Below are 20,101 nucleotides of genomic sequence, written 5' to 3'. Positions count from 1 at the left end.
GTTGTGGTGTCTCTCTTTATGTAGTGTTGTGGTGTCTCTCTTTATGTAGTGTTGTGGTGTCTCTCTTTATGTAGTGTTGTGGTGTCTCTCTTTATGTAGTGTTGTGGTGTCTCTCTTTATGTAGTGTTGTGGTGTCTCTCTTTATGTAGTGTTGTGGTGTCTCTCTTTATGTAGTGTTGTGGTGTCTTTCTTTATGTAGTGTTGTGGTGTCTCTCTTGTTGTAGTGTTGTGGTGTCTCTCTTTATGTAGTGTTGTGGTGTCTCTCTTTATGTAGTGTTGTGGTGTCTCTCTTTATGTAGTGTTGTGGTGTCTCTCTTTATGTAGTGTTGTGGTGTCTCTCTTTATGTAGTGTTGTGGTGTCTCTCTTGTTGTAGTGTTGTGGTGTCTCTCTTTATGTAGTGTTGTGGTGTCTCTCTTTATGTAGTGTTGTAGTGTCTCTCTTTATGTAGTGTTGTGGTGTCTCTCTTTATGTAGTGTTGAGGTGTCTCTCTTTATGTAGTGTTGTGGTGTCTCTCTTTATGTAGTGTTGTGGTGTCTCTCTTTATGTAGTGTTGTGGTGTCTCTCTTTATGTAGTGTTGTGGTGTCTCTCTTTATGTAGTGTTGTGGTGTCTCTCTTTATGTAGTGTTGTGGTGTCTCTCTTTATGTAGTGTTGTGGTGTCTCTCTTTATGTAGTGTTGTGGTGTCTCTCTTTATGTAGTGTTGTGGTGTCTCTCTTTATGTAGTGTTGTGGTGTCTCTCTTTATGTAGTGTTGAGGTGTCTCTCTTTATGTAGTGTTGTGGTGTCTCTCTTTATGTAGTGTTGTGGTGTCTCTCTTTATGTAGTGTTGTGGTGTCTCTCTTTATGTAGTGTTGTGGTGTCTCTCTTTATGTAGTGTTGTGGTGTCTCTCTTTATGTAGTGTTGTGGTGTCTATCTTTATGTAGTGTTGTGGTGTCTATCTTTATGTAGTGTTGTGGTGTCTCTCTTTATGTAGTGTTGTGGTGTCTCTCTTGTCGTGATGTGTGTTTTGTCCTACATTATTATACACTACCGTTCAGAAGTTTGGGGTCACATAGAAATATCCTTGTTTTTGAAAGAAAAGCACATTTTTTGTCCATTAAAATAACATCAAATTGATCAGAAATACAGTGTAGACATTGTTCATGTTGTACATTTTTTACATTTATTTTTATTGAACCTTTATTTAACTAGGCATGTCAGTTAAGAACAAATTCTTATTTACAATGGCGGCCTAGGAACAGTAGGTTAACTGCCTTGTTCAGGGGCAGAACGACAGATTTTTACCTTGTCAGCTCGGGGATTCGATCCACCAACCTTTCGGTTACTGGCCCAACACTCTAACCACTAGGCAGCCTAGTGTCGCTGGAAATAAAAGATTTGTTTAATGTAATATCAACATAGACGTATAGAGGCCCATTATCAGCAACCATCACTCCTGTGTTCTAATGGCACGTTGTGTCAGCTAATCCAATTTTATCATTTTAAAAGGCTAATTGATCATTAGAAAACCCATTTGCAATTATGTTAGCACAGCTGAAAACTGTTGTTCTGATTAAAGAAGCAATACAACTAGCCTTCTTTAGACTTTGCCAACAGTGACAAGGTGACTCCAGGATGCTGGCCTTCTAGGTTGTGCTGACCTTCTAGGCCAGCATCCTGGAGTCGTCTCTTCCCTGTTGACATTGAGCCTGGTGTTTTGCGGGTACTATTTAATGAAGCTGCCAGTTGAGGACTTGTGAGGCGTCTGTTTCTCAAACTAGACACTCTAATGTACTTGTTCTCTTGCTCAGTTGTGCACCGAGGCATGCCACTCCTCTTTCTATTCTGGTTAGAGACAGTTTGCGCTATTCTGTGAAAGGAGTAGTACACAGTGCTGTTTGAGATCTTCAGTTTTTGGCAATTTCTCGCATCCAATAGTCTTAATTTCACAGAACAAGAATAGACTGACAAGTTTCAGAAGAAAGTTATTTGTTTCTGGCCATTTTGAACCTGTAATCGAATCCACAGTTGTTGATGATCCAGATACCCAAAAATACTCAAAGATGTTATTTTCCTGTGTTTTATATATGTTTCCACACTATGAGGTTGGTAAAATACTACGGAATTGTGAAATTATGACAATGCACTTTTAGTGTAACAGCTGTTTGAAAAGACTGCCTGAAATGTCAGCTTTTTTGGCTGGGTGGGGTTTGGTTTGCCTGATATAAGTTAATAGACCAATAACAAGAGTTTGCCCTCCTCTCTGCCAGAAGCAGCTAGTTTTCAGAACACGCATCCCTCCCATTAGGCTCCTCCAATTAGACCCTTCTCTCTGACCACTCCCAGACAGTCCTGGCAAAATTCTTTCTTTAGCTATTTTTGTTTCTTTTTGACCCTTTTAATTACAGTCACAGTAAGGTACTTAATTGGTACCCAGAAATAATTTGATATTGAGATAAAACGGCTGCATTGGACCTTTCAGTGTGTAATGTGCTGTTTAAATCACTTGGTTGAAAAGGTAGTCCTCAGTGGACTGGATTTTAGGAAGTGCAGCATCAGATTTCTCATCATCGCGAATGCTGACATACCCACGCTGCTGTATCCAGCTTCAAACAGCCAGGCAAAGCAGGGCCACTGCTAATCTGGGCCCGGTGCTGCTGTGGCAGTAATGGCTCCCACTGTAAAAAGAAGATCCTATAAGAACAGATAGAGCATTTCCTGGTTTCCTCTGTAGCAGCTGTTGTAGATGACTGAAAGTGGTTGTATTCTCCACATGCCTGAACAGTCCATTAACCACAACACGTTCCCTCAAGAGTATTTCCCAGCTCTAACGTATGCTGTATGCACCATCTTGGTGCATAATGTTTCACTGCAGGTAGAAGATGCCTGTGGACAGAACTCTAGGATCAGCTACTCCAAATCTAAAGGCAACATTATCTTCAGATCAGCGTCTATTGGAGAAAATTCCATTTACTCCTAATGTGTCTAATAGGGTTCTCTGTGTGGCTTCTGTCTCACACTAAAACTAGCTGTCTTGATCTCTTGACCCTTCCCACTATGTTACTGTGGAAACAGAGCAGCATGACCTCCCGGGTCACAGATTGACCTGCCAGTTTTCTGTTTGAGTTACCTAAGTGCCTGTTGGAGGAGTTTCTTCCTGTTGTACCTCTCTCTAATGTCCACACTCCCTCTAATGGGGATCAAAGGGTTAAACGAGGCCCTGGCAGCTGTCAGCGTATGGATGGGGGATGTGTTGGTGTCAGGTTCCCCCCTCCTCCCTCTCCTCTCTCAGGAGACACGTTCCTTACATACTGTAGTAGTTCTCCAAACATCCAGATTATTTACCAAATGTTCCTTTCATTGTTTCAGATGACGGGCCCTACTCTAAGGGCAACAAGGACTCTGGAGGGACCGACCATGCCTCCAGGAGACGCAGTATTGCAGGTACAGTGGCGTTACACCTTACTGTGACTTTCAGTGATTCCACTGTTTCTCCTCTGTGGTACCATGTCCAATATTTTCAGCCTTACTCTCTCCAAGATGTAAGGATATCTGAAGGAGTGAATCTTTTCAATGTGATTGTTTGATCACACATGTTCCATCATGTCTTCACTGCGTTGGTTGATAGGTGTGGCACTGTTATGAATATCTCGTGCTGTAGTGCTTAGATAAGGAGGAAATATGCTTATGTAGCATACCTGTCGTTGGAGACAAAAGGAGTCCTCTCCCCCCATGAATTTAGCATGATCTAACAGCACAGCATATTGTGGCCAGAGCCAGAGACAGAATGGGACCAAGTACATAACCTCCACAAAAAACTACAGCATCTGAAGGCACTACAACTAGATATCCATCAGAGCTAGAGTCAAGCCCAATTTATCCTCAATTCTGTTCAGGAAATTTAATTTACAAATCTGTAATAATTTCCTTTTTTCTGTCAAGATGTACTTTTTCAATTAATTCACTGAATTCCATCCCATTATGGGGAATGTACTGAGTTTAAATGGAGCTGACCCCACCCCACTATCCATCAGTTTAAATGGAGCAGACCACATCCCCTATCCATGACATCCATCAGTTTATATGGAGCTGACCCCATCCCGATCCATCAGTTTATATGGAGCTGACCCCATCCCCCATCCATCAGTTTATATGGAGCTGACCCCATCCCCTATCCATGACATCTATCAGTTTATATGGAGCTGACCACATCCCCTATCCATGACATCCATCAGTTTATATGGAGCTGACCCCATCCCCCATCCATCAGATTATATGGAGCTGACCCCATCCACTATCCATGACATCTATCAGTTTATATGGAGCTGACCACATCCCCTATCCATGACATCCATCAGTTTATATGGAGCTGACCCCATCCCCCATCCATCAGTTTATATGGAGCTGACCCCATCCCCCATCCATCAGTTTATATGGAGCTGACCCCATCCCCCATCCATCAGTTTATATGGAGCTGACCACATCCCCTATCCATGACATCCATCAGTTTATATTGAGCTGACCCCATCCCCCATCTATCAGTTTATATGGAGCTGACCACATCCCCTATCCATGACATCCATCAGTTTATATGGAGCTGACCCCATCCCTTATGCATGACATCCATCAGTTTATATGGAGCAGACCACATCCCCTATCCATGACATCCATCAGTTTATATGGAGCTGACCCCATCCCTTATGCATGACATCCATCAATTTATATGGAGCAGACCACATCCCCTATCCATGACATCTATCAGTTTATATGGAGCTGACCCCATCCCCCATCCATGACATCAATCAGTTTATATGGAGCTGACCCCATCCATGACATCCATCAGTTTATATGGAGCTGACCCCATCCCCCATCCATCAGTGTATATGGAGCTGACCCCATCCCCCATCCATCAGTTTAAATGGAGCTGACCCCATCCCCTATCCATGACATCCATCAGTTTAAATGGAGCAGACCCCATCCCCCATCCATCAGTTTATATGGAGCAGACCCCATCCCCCATCCATCAGTTTATATGGAGCTGACCCCATCCCCTATCCATGACATCTATCAGTTTATATGGAGCTGACCACATCCCCTATCCATGACATCCATCAGTTTATATGGAGCTGACCCCATCCCCCATCCATCAGATTATATGGAGCTGACCCCATCCACTATCCATGACATCTATCAGTTTATATGGAGCTGACCACATCCCCTATCCATGACATCCATCAGTTTATATGGAGCTGACCCCATCCCCCATCCATCAGATTATATGGAGCTGACCCCATCCACTATCCATGACATCTATCAGTTTATATGGAGCAGACCACATCCCCTATCCATGATCTATCAGTTTATATGGAGCTGACCACATCCCCCATCCATCAGTTTATATGGAGCTGACCCCATCCCCCATCCATCAGTTTATATGGAGCTGACCCCATCCCCCATCCATCAGTTTATATGGAGCTGACCACATCCCCTATCCATGACATCCATCAGTTTATATTGAGCTGACCCCATCCCCCATCTATCAGTTTATATGGAGCTGACCCCATCCCTTATGCATGACATCCATCAGTTTATATGGAGCAGACCACATCCCCTATCCATGACATCCATCAGTTTATATGGAGCTGACCCCATCCCTTATGCATGACATCCATCAATTTATATGGAGCAGACCACATCCCCTATCCATGACATCTATCAGTTTATATGGAGCTGACCCCATCCCCCATCCATGACATCAATCAGTTTATATGGAGCTGACCCCATCCATGACATCCATCAGTTTATATGGAGCTGACCCCATCCCCCATCCATCAGTGTATATGGAGCTGACCCCATCCCCCATCCATCAGTTTAAATGGAGCTGACCCCATCCCCTATCCATGACATCCATCAGTTTAAATGGAGCAGACCCCATCCCCCATCCATCAGTTTATATGGAGCAGACCCCATCCCCCATCCATCAGTTTATATGGAGCTGACCCCATCCCCCATCCATCAGTTTATATGGAGCTGACCACATCCCCTATCCATGACATCCATCAGTTTATATGGAGCTGATCCCATCCCCCATCCATCAGTTTATATGGAGCTGACCACATCCCCTATCCATGACATCCATCAGTTTATATGGAGCTGACCCCATCCCCTATCCATGACATCCATCAGTTTATATGGAGCAGACCACATCCCCTATCCATGACATCCATCAGTTTATGTGGAGCTGACCCCATCCCTTATGCATGACATCCATCAGTTTATATGGAGCAGACCACATCCCCTATCCATGACATCCATCAGTTTATATGGAGCTGACCCCATCCCTTATGCATGACATCCATCAATTTATATGGAGCAGACCACATCCCCTATCCATGACATCTATCAGTTTATATGGAGCTGACCACATCCCCCATCCATCAGTTTATATGGAGCTGACCCCATCCCCCATCCATGACATCAATCAGTTTATATGGAGCTGACCCCATCCCCCATCCATCAGTGTATATGGAGCTGACCCCATCCCCCATCCATCAGTTTAAATGGAGCTGACCCCATCCCCTATCCATGACATCCATCAGTTTATATGGAGCAGACCACATCCCCTATCCATGACATCTATCAGTTTATATGGAGCTGACCCCATCCCCCATCCATCAGTTTATATGGAGCTGACCCCATCCCCGATCCATCAGTTTATATGGAGCTGACCCCATCCCCCATACATCAGTTTATATGGAGCTTACCACATCCCCCATCCATCAGTTTATATGGAGCTGACCCCATCCCCTATCCATGACATCTATCAGTTTATATGGAGCTGACCCCACCCCCTCTCCATGACATCCATCCGTTTATATGGAGCTGACCACATCCCCCATCCATCAGTTTATATGGAGCTGACCCCACCCCCTCTCCATGACATCCATCCGTTTATATGGAGCTGACCACATCCCCCATCCATCAGTTTATATGGAGCTGACCCCATCCATCAGTTTATATGGAGCTGACCCCATCCCCCATCCATCAGTTTATATGGAGCTGACCCCATCCCCCATCCATCAGTTTATATGGAGCTGAGCCCATCCCCCATCCATGACATCCATCAGTTTATATGGAGCTGACCCCATCCCCTATCCATGACGTCCATCAGTTTATTTGGAGCAGACTCCATCCCCTATCCATAACATCCATCATCAGAGAGTAGAGGGAGGGGGAGAGAGGAGAGAGAGAAAGTGAGTCAGACAGAGAGAGATAATGAGGGGTAGAGAAAGAGACAGAACGTCAGAGGCAGAGATAATCAAGCCGTGTTTGTAACAGTTCAGACAAACAGACTCTGTGTCCCAGATGGATGCTGACTCAGTGACTCTGTCCATCCACTGTTCCTCCTGTGTTTTTTTCCCTGTGTCGCTGTGTATCCCTGTGTGTCCCTGTATGTTCCTGTGTGTCCCTGTATGTTCCTGTGTGCCCCTGTATGTTCCTGTGTGTCCCTGTATGTTCCTGTGTGCCGCTGTGTGTCCCTTTATGTCCCTGTGTGTCCCTGTATGTCCCTGTGTGTCCCTGTATGTCCCTGTGTGTCCCTGTGTGTCCCTGTATGTTCCTGTGTGTCCCTGTATGTTCCTGTGTGCCCCTGTATGTTCCTGTGTGCCCCTGTGTGTTCCTATGTGTCCCTGTTTGTTCTTGTGTGTCCTTGTATGTTCCTGTGTGACCCTGTGTGTTCCTATGTGTCCCTGTTTGTTCTTGTGTGTCCCTGTTTGTTCTTGTGTGTCCCTGTGTGTCTTCCTGTGTGTCCCTGTGTGTGTGTAGAAGACTACCGGGGTGTGACCACCGTGGACCTAATAAAGAGGGAGGGCAGCAGCCTGGGCCTTACCATCTCCGGGGGGTCCGATAAGGACGGCAAGCCCAGAGTGTCCAACCTACGGCCAGGTGGGCTAGCTGCCAGGTGAGATCTCCACTGAGATGACACATCCGTAACCTGGCAACCGCAGCGAGCTGTCTGTATGTGTTACCCACACCATCCACACTGTAACACACCGCCTCACACTAACCTGGGGATCATAAACGCTGCAGGAGACCAGCTGTTTACTGGGTGATGTGGAGCCTGGAACTGATATTCCACCAGAGCATAGTTTAGGAGAGGGTCTCCTATGTTAATAAACAAGATAAATATGGATGTTCCCTATCACACAAACTAAATTAAATGACATCTTACTACAGTGAATTAATTGGTATTAAGTTAATGTAGAGAGAACTGTTTTAAGCGACTACCTGCTTTATTTAATTGCCTCCCAATTCACTTGGTATTCATAGTGATTTAATGTTTCTATTTTGGAGTGTGGAGCCATGTTATTTCAGTAAAGATAGTTGAATAAACATTCAATTCATATAATTTGTCCTTATGTCAGCCATAAACGCAGTGGAAAGCTCTCTCACGCTTCAGAGTGACTAAGTGGCATGTGACTGCAGCCTCTCATCTTTATTTATTACACACACACTCATATTAAATACTGGAAAATAAAATTATTTCTGCCACCACAAAAGTGTCTCAGTATAGAATGTGGTCAACCGACTAGATATGACAATCGTGATATTACTTAACAGCTTATCTCACTGCTATTATAGCCATTACACCACTGGCCTGTTTGCTAGTCGACTCGGTTGATCTCATACACACAATATATCTATGTTAAGATGAAAGCGTATGACCGTGTTTGGTAGGCTCATGCTGATGTGTGTGTCCTGAGTCACTGTAGCGATTGGCAGTAGCCCAGAGGTGTAGCAGAGCAGCACATCTATTTAATTAGCATCCAAATGAGCATCATGTTGACTCACAATGTCACATGGGAGACATCATGTGAAACATGTCTCTCATCTCTGTCTGTCTGTCTGTCTGTCTGAAGAATTCTAGGGTTGCATCTATTTGCATAGCTTGTGTTATAATTAGACAGACTTTCTGCTACAAAGATGCCGAACATTAGTCATGACAGGGCAGTGATGAAGATACACAACAACGTACTGAAGCCATGAATCAGGAGATAATATGTTGTTTTCAGAGTTTATCATTAGTGGGGCCAGGAGGTTTTCCTAAATATGTGACCCAACCAATCCAGAGATATTCCCTGGCTAAGTGACATGGTCAGGAAAAACTCATCAAGCAACGTCTTCAATGTTCTCTGCTGGGGTTGTGCTCTATTGTAGCTCTATCTCTCCTTGTAGGAGTGACCAGCTGAATGTGGGAGACTACATCAAGTCTGTGAACGGCATCAACCTGTCCAAGCTCCGCCACGAGGAGATCATCAGCCTGCTGAAGAACATCGGGGAACGTGTGGTGCTGGAAGTGGAGTACGAATTACCTCCCTTTGGTATGAGCACTTCTAGTGTGTATCGTCCTGCATCTATTATAGTAGGTCTATAATATCCATATATTTTCAAATAACATATACAGTAGTGGAGATAAGGTCAACATAGCTTGCCTTTGCTCTTGGTTGAAAAAGCATCCAATTATCTCTGTTGTTGTCTTCTCATGCTGGGACATTATTCCAGTACAGTAGTTGTCAATTTATTTCTGGACTGTGACCCAGCAAGTAAACAAACTAATCAGAATCCCAGTGGAGGCTGGTGTCATTTTCAATCTGAAGACACGTTCATTTGATGGCCCAAATGGAATGAATGGAATGTGTTTGATTTCTTTGATACCTTTCCATTCTAGCCATGAGCTGTCCTCCCTCCACTGGATGATCCAGTTTTGACCCCTAAGGACCAAAACAGCAACCCAGTAATGGGTCGAAACTCACATTGGCAGTTAACACTAACCCTGAACCCAAGGACCCTGTACAGCAAACGAGAAGGGAAAAATGCTAAGATAAAATAATTCAAACTGAGGTTAAAACACTGAATGTGAATCATGAATGTGACAGTTGTTCTCTCTCTCCCCATTTCTGTTTTCAGTCCAGAATGCTCCCTCGGGTGTCATATCTAAGACCATAGAGGTGTGCCTATACAAAGAGGGTAACAGCTTTGGATTCGTCATGAGAGGTGGGCATCATTCAGTCTGCTAGAATGTACAGTGTGTATAATGAAGGGTGGCAGAGGATGAAAGATTGAACCTGATTGTGTGTGTTCTGCTTCTCTAGGAGGGTTCCATGAAGACTGGCACAGGTCTCGTCCTCTGGTAGTGACCTACGTACGGCCCGGGGGTCCTGCTGATAGGTAAAAACATGCATAGGTGTGTGTGTGTGCGCACGTGATTATTCCCTCATGAGTAATTTCACATGAGTAAGCAATTAAGAAGCTCTGGAATGCCTTGTTTTCAGTCAGTGTATGTATCTGTGTGCAATCTGTACAGCTTGCTGGACCTGGTTTTCTCTTTGCCATTTGTTTCAATGGCAAATGCTATTGAAAAGATGTAGTGATGCGTGCCCCCCAGACCTATGGAAATGCAGTCATGCATTATTGTTATATCCACATTAACAGTATAAAGAGCAAGCTTCATCCTAAGGCTAGGGACTAGCTAGCTGAATGCTGTACTGCACTGTTTCTGTCCAGGATTTCTCAGAAGATTAAGGGCAACATACATTGTATATACATCAAACAGTGATATGTTGAGTGTACTGTACACCATGAGAGAATATATAGATATTATTTATGCTTATTAATTTATGTTCATTCATTTCCTGAGAGGTCAGAGGTAGAATTGATCTTTTACCAGAGAGAGGACATTGGGAGCTGTTTGGTGGCGAAATATGACTGTACTGCAATGTCCAAAACACCCCCTTCTTCCCTTTTGAAAGTTCCTCTATTCCTAGAGACAGCAAACAGAAAGATGGTGACCATGTTATGTGTCTGTGTGGACAGAGTGCCTGCATTCGATGCCCTCTCCTTCATGCACACTTAAGGGTTAGTGTTCTCTCACCTCTCTCTCTGTCTCCCGAACAGAGAGGGCACACTGAAGGCTGGTGACCGCGTGCTGAGCGTGGATGGGATGCCCTTAAACCGAGAGAAGCACGCTGACACCCTCACTATGCTGATGCAGTGTAGCCAGGAAGCCCTGTTCCTGATTGAGTATGACGTCTCCGTCATGGGTGAGCACACACACGCTGGTCGGAGGGGTATTATGTGAGAATACGGCAGGCAAGGCAACATCGCTCTGAGGGTAAATTATGCGCCCGTTCCACAAGAATGTATTAGAGCGAGTGTTCGTTGCTCACAAGCCGCCACTGGGGATTCACACGACTACAAAACATGTCAACACTTAGTAGGAATGGTACAGCAGGTACATACAATAAATACTCTACTGATTCTAATATAGAAGTGGACTCTATACCATATGTAAGTAAGCCAAACCACCCGGAAGTTTTGGATTATTTTCTTTCATTTTGCATGTTACATAGAACGGTTTTATTCTTCTAGATGAAGCAAAAAAACTAAAACAGAGATCTAGGCTTTTATATACCCTAATTAGAACTAGTGCTTAACAGTCAGTCAGACAGTCAGTTAAACAGACAGATGTTCCTGCCCCCGAAAGAGCCTCACAGAAGGGTGCAGAATGTTGAGGACCAAGAGCTTGCGTCAGTTTGGCACGGTCAAATGTCAAATAACCCTTCAGTCTGTTCTCCTCCGATTAAAAATAAATAAATACAGAAATACTTCAGTTACATAGGTATTCACACACCTGAGTCAATACTTTGTGGAAGCACATTTGGCAGCGAATAAAGCTATGAGTCTGAGACTATAGAGCTGGTGGGATTTTCCATGCACCGGCAGAACAGAGACGCTACCTCTGGTAAGACGAGGGGCGGGGGGGTATGTATTTATGTCAATAACAGCTGGTGAGAGGTATTAACAGATGTCTCGAGGTATTACTCTCCTGAGGTCAACCGCACTATTTACCTAGAGAGTTCTCATCTGTATTATTCGTAGCGTCTATTTACTACCACAAAGAGAAGCTGGCATTAAGACCGCTCTCAACCAACTCTATAAGGCTATAAGCAAAGAAGAAAATGCTCACCCAAAGTGCCCGGGGACTTTAATGCAGGCAACCTTACATCAGTTTTACCAACATGTTACCAGCATATCAGGTGCAACCAGGGGAAAAAAATCCTAGACCAGATTGAGAAAAGCGTCCAGATTAGTCTCCCGCTCCTTGAAAGAGGCAGCTCTAGCCTTTAGCTCGATGCAGATGTTGCCTGTAATCCATGGCTTCTGGTTGGGATATGTACGTACAGTCACTGTGGGGACGACGTCATCGATGCACTTATTGATAAAGCCGGTGACTGAAGTGGTGTATTCCTCAATGCCATTGGATGAATCCCGGAACATATTCCAGTCTGTGCTGGCAAAACAGTCCTGTAGTGTAGCATCCGCGTCATCTGACCACTTCCGTATTGAGCGAGTCACTGGTACTTCCTGCTTTAGTTTTAGTTTGTAAGCAGGAATCAGGAAGATAGAATTACGGTCAGATTTGCCAAATGTAGGGCGGGGGAGAGCTTTGTATGCATCTCTGTTGGTGTCCACATCACCAACGAACTATCATGGTCCAAACGTACCAAGACAGTCGTGAAGAGGGCACGACAAAACCTTTTCCCCCTCAGGAGACTGAAAAGATTTGGCATGGGTCCCTAGATCCTCAAAAGGTTCTACAGCTGTACCATCGAGAGCATCCTGACCGGTTGCATCACCGCTTGGTATGGAAACTACTCGGCATCTGACCGTAAGATGCTACAGAGGGTAGTGCGAACGGCCAAGCTTCCTGCCATCCAGGACCTATATAATAGGCGGTGTCAGAGGAAAGTCCAGAAAATTGTCAGAGACTCCATTCACCAAGTTATAGACTGTTTTCTCTGCTACCACATGGCAAGCGGTACCGGAGCACCAAGTCTAGGACCAAAAGGCTCCTCAACACACCCCCCCCCCCCCATGCACTGCTGCTACTCGCTGTTTGTTTGTTACCTATGCATAGTCACTTCGCCCCCACCTACATGTACAGATTACCTCAACTAGCCTGTACCCCTGCACACTGACTCGGTACCGGTGCCCCCTGTATATACTGTAGCTCTGTTATTCTTACTGTGTTACTCTTTATTATTGCTTTTTATTTTAGCCTACTTGGTAAATACTTTCTTCTTCTTGAACTGCACTGTTGGTTAAGGGCTTGCAAGTAAGCATTTCACGGTAGTCTACACTTGTTGTATTCAGCGCATGTGGCAAATAATGTATGATTTGATTTGAGTCATCTTGGGTATGTCTGTATCAGTTTTGAACATCTGGATTTGGGGATATCCAATTCTTCCTAGTAGATTTTCCCAAGCACTGTTAAGTAAGATGGGGACCTGCGGTGAACAGCAATCTTCAAGTCATTCCACGGATTTTCAATGTGATTCAAATCTGGGCTTTGGCTGGGCCACTCAAGGACTTTCACATTCTTGTTCTAAAGCTATTCCAGCATTTCTTCGGCTATATGCTTGGGGTCATTGTCCTGTTGGAAGGTAAATCTTCGCCCAAGTCTAAGGTCATCCGTTATCACTGGATAGCATGTCTCATACCGTATGTCATCAGCTGAGACAGCTTGACATCTGTGCTGCCGGAGTTAAATGTTAAGTGAGGTGGGTTGAGGTGAAGTAAATGGGAATATCCTTGTTTGGAATAAAGTGGGAAAACATCATTAACAAACCAAATGTCCCCTGAAATAAAATAATAGGGTATTCAATTTAGAGAGGAGATAATGAAGACAAAGTAAATGTGGAAATTATAATTATAACATTTCTTAAGTACTCAGACACTGATTTCATCACTGTACTGTAGTGACCTTATTAAACCAACACTAAGCAACCTCATCAATTCACTACAGTACTATGGATATTCCACCCTAATGCCGTGCATGTCTATCTTTCTCTCAGAGTCTGTGCAGCAGGCCTCTGGCCCCCTGCTGGTGGAGATAGTGAAGTGTCCTGCAGCCAGCCTGGGTGTCAGCCTGGCTACTGCTGTGTACAGGAACAAGCAGGTCATCGTCATTGACAAAATCAAACAGGCCAGTGTGGTGGAGAGGTGAGCCAAGCCTCCTGTCACATACAATGTAAAACTTTTTTACTTGCATACCAAAGACATCATACTGTATTTTGCATGAAAATAGCTTTATACTAAATGTAATATGCTTTTCTACTTTCAAACCCCTCTCTGTCTGTCACTTTCTTACCCCTCTCTCTCTGTCACTTTCTTACCCCTCTCTCTCTCTCTCTCTCTCTCTCTCTCTCTCTCTCTCTCTCTCTCTCTCTCTCTCAGGTGTGGGGCATTGCATATAGGTGATCTTCTCCTGTGTATAGATGGGACCAGTACTGAGCACTGTTCCCTGATGGAGGCCACGCAGCTGTTGGCCCAAACCTCTGACATTGTTAAATTGGAGATCCTGACAGCCAGTCAGAGCAGACTTCCCATGAGACCTCAAGACACAGGTCTTTATATTTTTATTTATTTAACCTTTATTTAACTAGTCAAGTCAGTTAAGAACAAATTCTTATTTACAATGGCGGCCTACCAAAAGGCAAAAGGCCTCCTGCGGGGACGGGGGCTGGGATAAAAAAAAAATATATATATAGGCCAAAACACACATAACGACAAGAGAGACAACAGAACACTACATAAAGAGAGACCTAAGATATCAACATAGCATGGCAGCAACACATTACAACAACACAGCTGGGTAGCAACACAACATGACAGCAGCACAACATGAGAACAACATGGTAGCAACACAACATGAGAACAACATGGTAGCAACACAACATGACAGCAGCACAACATGGTAGCAGCATAAAACATGATACAAACATTATTGGGCACAGACAACAGCACAAAGGGCAAGAAGGTAGAGACAACAATACATCACTCAATGCAGACACAACTGCCAGTAAGAGTCTTTGAGTGAAGAGATAAAAATGTCCAGTTGGAGTGGTTTTTGCAGCTTGTTCCAGTGGCTAGCTGCAGAGAACTGAAAAGAGAAGGGACTCAAAGATGCGTGTGCTTTGGGGACCTTTAACAGAATGTGACTGTCAGAACGGGTGTTGTATGTGGAGGCCTAAGAGGGTTTTAGAAATAAGCATCCACCAGTAGGTCTTGGACGGGTATACAGAGATGACCAGTTTACAGAGGAGTATAGAGTGCAGTGATGTGTCCTATGAGGAGCATTGGTGGCAAATCTGATGGCCGAATGGCAAAGAACATCTAGCCTGCTGATCTATAAATTACGTCTCATTAATCTAGCATGGGTAGGATGGTCATCTGAATCAGGGTTAGTTTGTCAGCTTGGGTGAAAGAGGAGTGATTACGATAGAGGAAACCAAGTCTAGATTTAACCTTAACCTGTGGCTTTGATATGTGCTGAGAGAAGGACAGTGTACCGTCTAGCCATACTCCCAAGTACTTGTATGAGGTGACTACCTCAAGCTCCAAACCCTCAGAGATAGTAATCACACCGGTGGGGAGAGGGGCAGTATCCCAACACTCTCCAAGGCGTCCTCTCCTCCCCCCTCACAGTCCTTTGTTTATGCAATGTTTAGGTAGTTTTCTGGCTAGTAAGATGGCACCAACAGACATGGCAGCTCTGCTTCTAGCTCCTAAGCAACTTTGCAGTATTTCGTTTTTTGTGTGATATTTCTTCCATTATTAGCCCAGAAATGTTTTTGTGTTATCACATACAGCCAGAAATAACTTTTGGATATCAGAGCGGCGGTAACTCACCAGCATTATGGACAGGAATATGACTTTCCAGAATTGGATCCTTTGTTCGTACCACCCAGGGCAATTGAACTTATTCTAGAGACTGCTCCGGCAGAGAAGAGGTATTCGAAGTGGACTTCTAGTCCGACTCAGGAGGCATGCATACCATTCACCGCTTCCGAGTATATTACTTGCTAATGTTCAGTCTCTGGATAATAAAGTATTTATTTATTTAACATGCCCCTGAACAGGCAGTTAACCCACTGTTCCCAGGCCGTCATTGAAAATAAGAATGTGTTCTTAACTGACTTGCCTGGTTAAATAAAGGTAAAAAAAAAACATCAACGAATACACGAATATGGTGACTGAGTTCATTAGGAAGTGTATAGGAGATGCTGTACCCACTGTGACTATTAAAACCTACCCAAACCAGAAACCGTGGATAGAGGCCAGCATTCGCGCAAAACTAAATGCACAATACACCGCATTTAGCGATGGCAAGGTGACTGGGTATATGGCTGAATACAAACAGTGAAGTTATTCCCTCCATAAGGCAATCAAACAGGCAAGACGTCAGTATAGAGACAAAGTGGAGTTGCAATTCAACGGCTCAGACATGAGACGTATGTGGCAGGGCCTACAGACAATCATGGACTACCACGGTGTACTACTCCAACCTCAGGAGGCTGAAGAAATTTAGCTTGGCCTCTAAAACCCTCACAAACTTTTACAGATGCACGATTGAGAGCATCCTGTTGGGCTGTTTCACCGCAACCGCAGGGCTCTCCAGAGTGTGGTGTAGTCTGCCCAAAGCATCACCGTGCCCACCAGGACACTTATAGCACCTAATGTCACAGGAAGGCCAAAAAGATCATTAAGGACCACCCTAGCCACGACCTGTTCACCCCGCTATCATCCAGAAGGTGAAGTCAGTACAGGTGCATCAAAGCTGGGACCGATACACTGAAAAACAGCTACTATCTTAAGGCCATCAGACTGTTAAATAGCCATCACTAGCTGGCTTCTACCGGGTTACGCAACCCTGCACCTTAGAGGCTGCTGCTCTATATACATAGACATGGAATCACTGGACACTTTAATAATGGAACACTAGTCACTTTAATAATGTTTACATAATGTTTACATACTGCTTTACTCATCTCATACATATATAATGTCTTTTATTCTACTGTATGTTAGTCAGTGCCATGCTGACATTGCTCAATCTAATATTTATATAATTCTTAATTCCATTCATTGACTTTTATATTTGTGAGTATTGTTGTGAATCATTTTTAGATGCTACTGCACTGTTAGATACTACTGCACTGTTGAAGCTAGGAACACAAGCATTTCACTACATCTGCAATCACATCTGCTAAATATGTGTATGTGACAAATACAATTTGATTTGATTTGCATATGTAACCCAGTAGAAAAAAATCTGATAAACTGTGTTTTAAGCATATTACCTACATAGTTCCCTCTGCTGCTGTAAAGGGACTGCAGAGGGTGAGCTGCCTCCTCCCGTATGCTGTGAATCACTTAAGTGTGGAGAGGGCTGGAGGTTATGAGCACTGTACCCTGGTGTAGACCGCCAGCCTTTTATGCATCCCGACAAGCTACACACACACACACACACACACACACACACACACACACACACACACACACACACACACACACACACACACACACATACACACATACACACATACACACATACATACATACATACATACATACATACATACATACATACATACATACATACATACATACATACATGTTGTTGTGTTTTTGGGCCAACAGTCTGAGGTGGTTTCTTTTTATTTATTATATATATATATATATGATTAATTTACAAAGCACTGATGTCATGTACATGATAAACAGCTTTAGTTGAAATAGTTTGATCCATGTAAGTATTAACAGGTAGAAAGGAACACCTAACAGTTGATTGACAGAGCCTTTGGTCAGAGGTTGTTTCTTAGTATGTGAGGTTGGGAAAGATTGTGAAGCCTGAAGTGTGGTACAACTACGCTGTGTCTTAGTGTCATCTACAGTGGCTTAGTCTTATCTGCGGTGGGTGTCTCAGCATTAGAATATTGATCTTATGGCTAAGTCATTATATTATGGAGACACCCACTACCAAATGGAGTTGAATTACATATTGTTATCTGTCATCGTGAACATGGATTATCATATTGCACTGTATCACACTTATGTATGTACTCAAGATAGTGAAAAGAAAGTGTTTCAGGTAGGTTTTTATTTGTGTCTGTAACATTACTGTAATTTTTCATGTGCTTCTAAGTTGGATTAGATGTAGATTCATTATTGAAATGAAATGCCACAACGATGAGATTATATTTTAATGATACATTCCCTTTGGGTATTAGACATGATCATAAAATGCAATTTGTCTAATCCTCACTGGGATTTAATAAGACTGATATGGCAACTAAAAGATAAGCTGTTTCTAAAGTATTCCTCAGTAAAGATGGAATTAGAGCTCTACTCTACAGGAGCCAAATGGTTACAGGACCACAGAGTGGGATGGAAGATTTGGAGGAGTGGATAGAAGTTGCCCCTAAATACTGAGAAAGGGTCACATCTTGTCACTCATCCTATGGTTAGGCCTAGGGGATACGAAAGGGTTAATGACAACTTCTGCCTGAGACGAACGTTGTGGACGTTTGAAAAATACTTGCTTTCATAAGACATACTACAATGTCTTGGATTTAACCAGATGACCTGGATCTGTGAGACATCCATGGCTTTCTTGCAAATCCTTCATCCATGTGAGGAGGGAGACTGTCACAGATTAAGACTGTACGAATAGAACACTACGGATTACTGTCGTGTGTAATTCTCCCCGTTAAATATAGCTGTGTGGTTTGGTCACATTCAAGTGTTCAGTGTAGCTCCACAGTTTTCCCTTGAATGTTTCATTAATGATTTGGTTTTACTAAATTGTTTGTGGGTGTGAGAATAGAATAGCCAATACTGTATCTTTCGGCTACAACCTGCATTTTACAGCATTAAAGAATATAAATCATTTGTAAAGGGGGTAAACATTTGGGGACACAGCCATCACACAGTAAATGCAGTCCAAAGAGTAGAACATTTCAAATCAGTATTTATTCTGTGTCATCTGGCATCTTTTTCTCCAATCCCATTAACTTTTCACACAACTGAATTAAGCCTCAGGTTTGACACTGACAGCTCACATGCTCAATTGGTCAATTGGCCTGCCAATCAGGAGAGAGGCAGGACATATCTTATCCATGAGGCGTCATCTGCAATTAGCCTTTCGGGTTTCAGCTGTGTTCAATGAAGGCAGATTCACATGGCATGTCCTCACTTCGCAAGGCAGTATTAGCTCAGTGAGTCAGTTCTGGCTGACCTACCAGTGTTTTTACAAATCTAGTTTCTTTTGCTTTCTTCAAAGTGAAATTGTAAAATGTTCTCAAATCTGCATTCAGCTTTGTTGAAGCTTGTTAGTAAAAGTAAGAACATTTCTCAGCCATTCTGTCCTTCTTTGCTCCATTCAATTACATGTGTCTCGCTGATTTTCCTGTGTTGACAAAAATGCATTATGCCACAGGATTCAATCTAGTGTACCATGAAGAAAACAAAATATCAATGACTCTGCCTGTTATCCTGCAGGCTCTGGGGTGTAAATGGAGATTAAAGCAGCATTTAATGGGCAGAATTTAGCAGCACATTGCTGTGCCTGAGTAGAGTAATTTTCCTTATAAACAACTTTTACATTTTGTTTTGTTTCATTGTGGCTGCAGTGAAAGTGGAGAAGAGCAACCTTCACCATTGGGACCCCACTGTTAACTACAGCCACACCCAACACTGCAAGACATGGAGCAGTCCCAGCCACCCACTCAACCAGCAGGACCACTGCACATGTGAGTTATAATGTGTGAATATGCTGCTGGGTATAGTTCACTATATATCATTTTCCTTGCTAAGTGTATGTATTTTAAAAGTTGCTGTTGATCATCTGTCTTTTTTCTATTTATGATCCTCTGATCCCAATTATAATGTTACGATATCATTAACTGTGTATTAGCATTGCATGTAGCCTAGTTACAGGTCAAGTGACGAGTTGCATTATTCTACTTTCTTTTTGCATTGATTTGATGTTGTGAGCATGTGTCCTTTCAGCTCTGGTGTGTGGTGGCTTCTCCCCTTCCTCCACAGCCACCTCAGGGTACAGCAGTAGCCAGGGCAGCAGCACCCTACCCTGCCCCATCCCATCCACCAGCCCCCGTAACACCACACATAAGAGACGCCAGAGGAGGAAGGAGCACAAGAGCTCACGTATGTGGATTGTGTACTGCTTTAAAAACAAATGTGTATTCATAAGCGGCTTTT

General features: G+C 43.6%; 1 protein-coding gene across 4 annotated transcripts in view; it reads left to right on the top strand.

Annotated features, from left to right (window-relative positions):
- Window positions 1-20,101, top strand: part of LOC109869641 (glutamate receptor-interacting protein 2) — a 55,699-nt gene that overhangs the window by 7,353 nt on the left and 28,245 nt on the right. For 3 of the 4 annotated variants that reach the window (XR_004205136.1, XM_031803453.1, XM_020459913.2), the window contains exons 2-11: window positions 3,350-3,424; window positions 7,805-7,940; window positions 9,215-9,360; window positions 9,947-10,033; window positions 10,132-10,207; window positions 10,934-11,079; window positions 13,894-14,041; window positions 14,276-14,445; window positions 19,513-19,632; window positions 19,892-20,047. Coding sequence is in view for 3 of the 4 variants with exons in the window: in XM_031803453.1 (XP_031659313.1) it covers window positions 3,350-3,424; window positions 7,805-7,940; window positions 9,215-9,360; window positions 9,947-10,033; window positions 10,132-10,207; window positions 10,934-11,079; window positions 13,894-14,041; window positions 14,276-14,445; window positions 19,513-19,632; window positions 19,892-20,047 (1,260 nt within the window). In the remaining variant the exon portion in view is untranslated. The remainder of the gene's footprint in view (window positions 1-3,349; window positions 3,425-7,804; window positions 7,941-9,214; window positions 9,361-9,946; window positions 10,034-10,131; window positions 10,208-10,933; window positions 11,080-13,893; window positions 14,042-14,275; window positions 14,446-19,512; window positions 19,633-19,891; window positions 20,048-20,101) is intronic. The other variant, XM_031803454.1, reaches the window with a different exon arrangement.

This window comes from Oncorhynchus kisutch, linkage group LG24, assembly GCF_002021735.2.
Source record: "Oncorhynchus kisutch isolate 150728-3 linkage group LG24, Okis_V2, whole genome shotgun sequence".
Taxonomy (NCBI): domain Eukaryota; kingdom Metazoa; phylum Chordata; class Actinopteri; order Salmoniformes; family Salmonidae; genus Oncorhynchus; species Oncorhynchus kisutch.
This window is presented reverse-complemented; position numbering and strand designations above follow the sequence as displayed.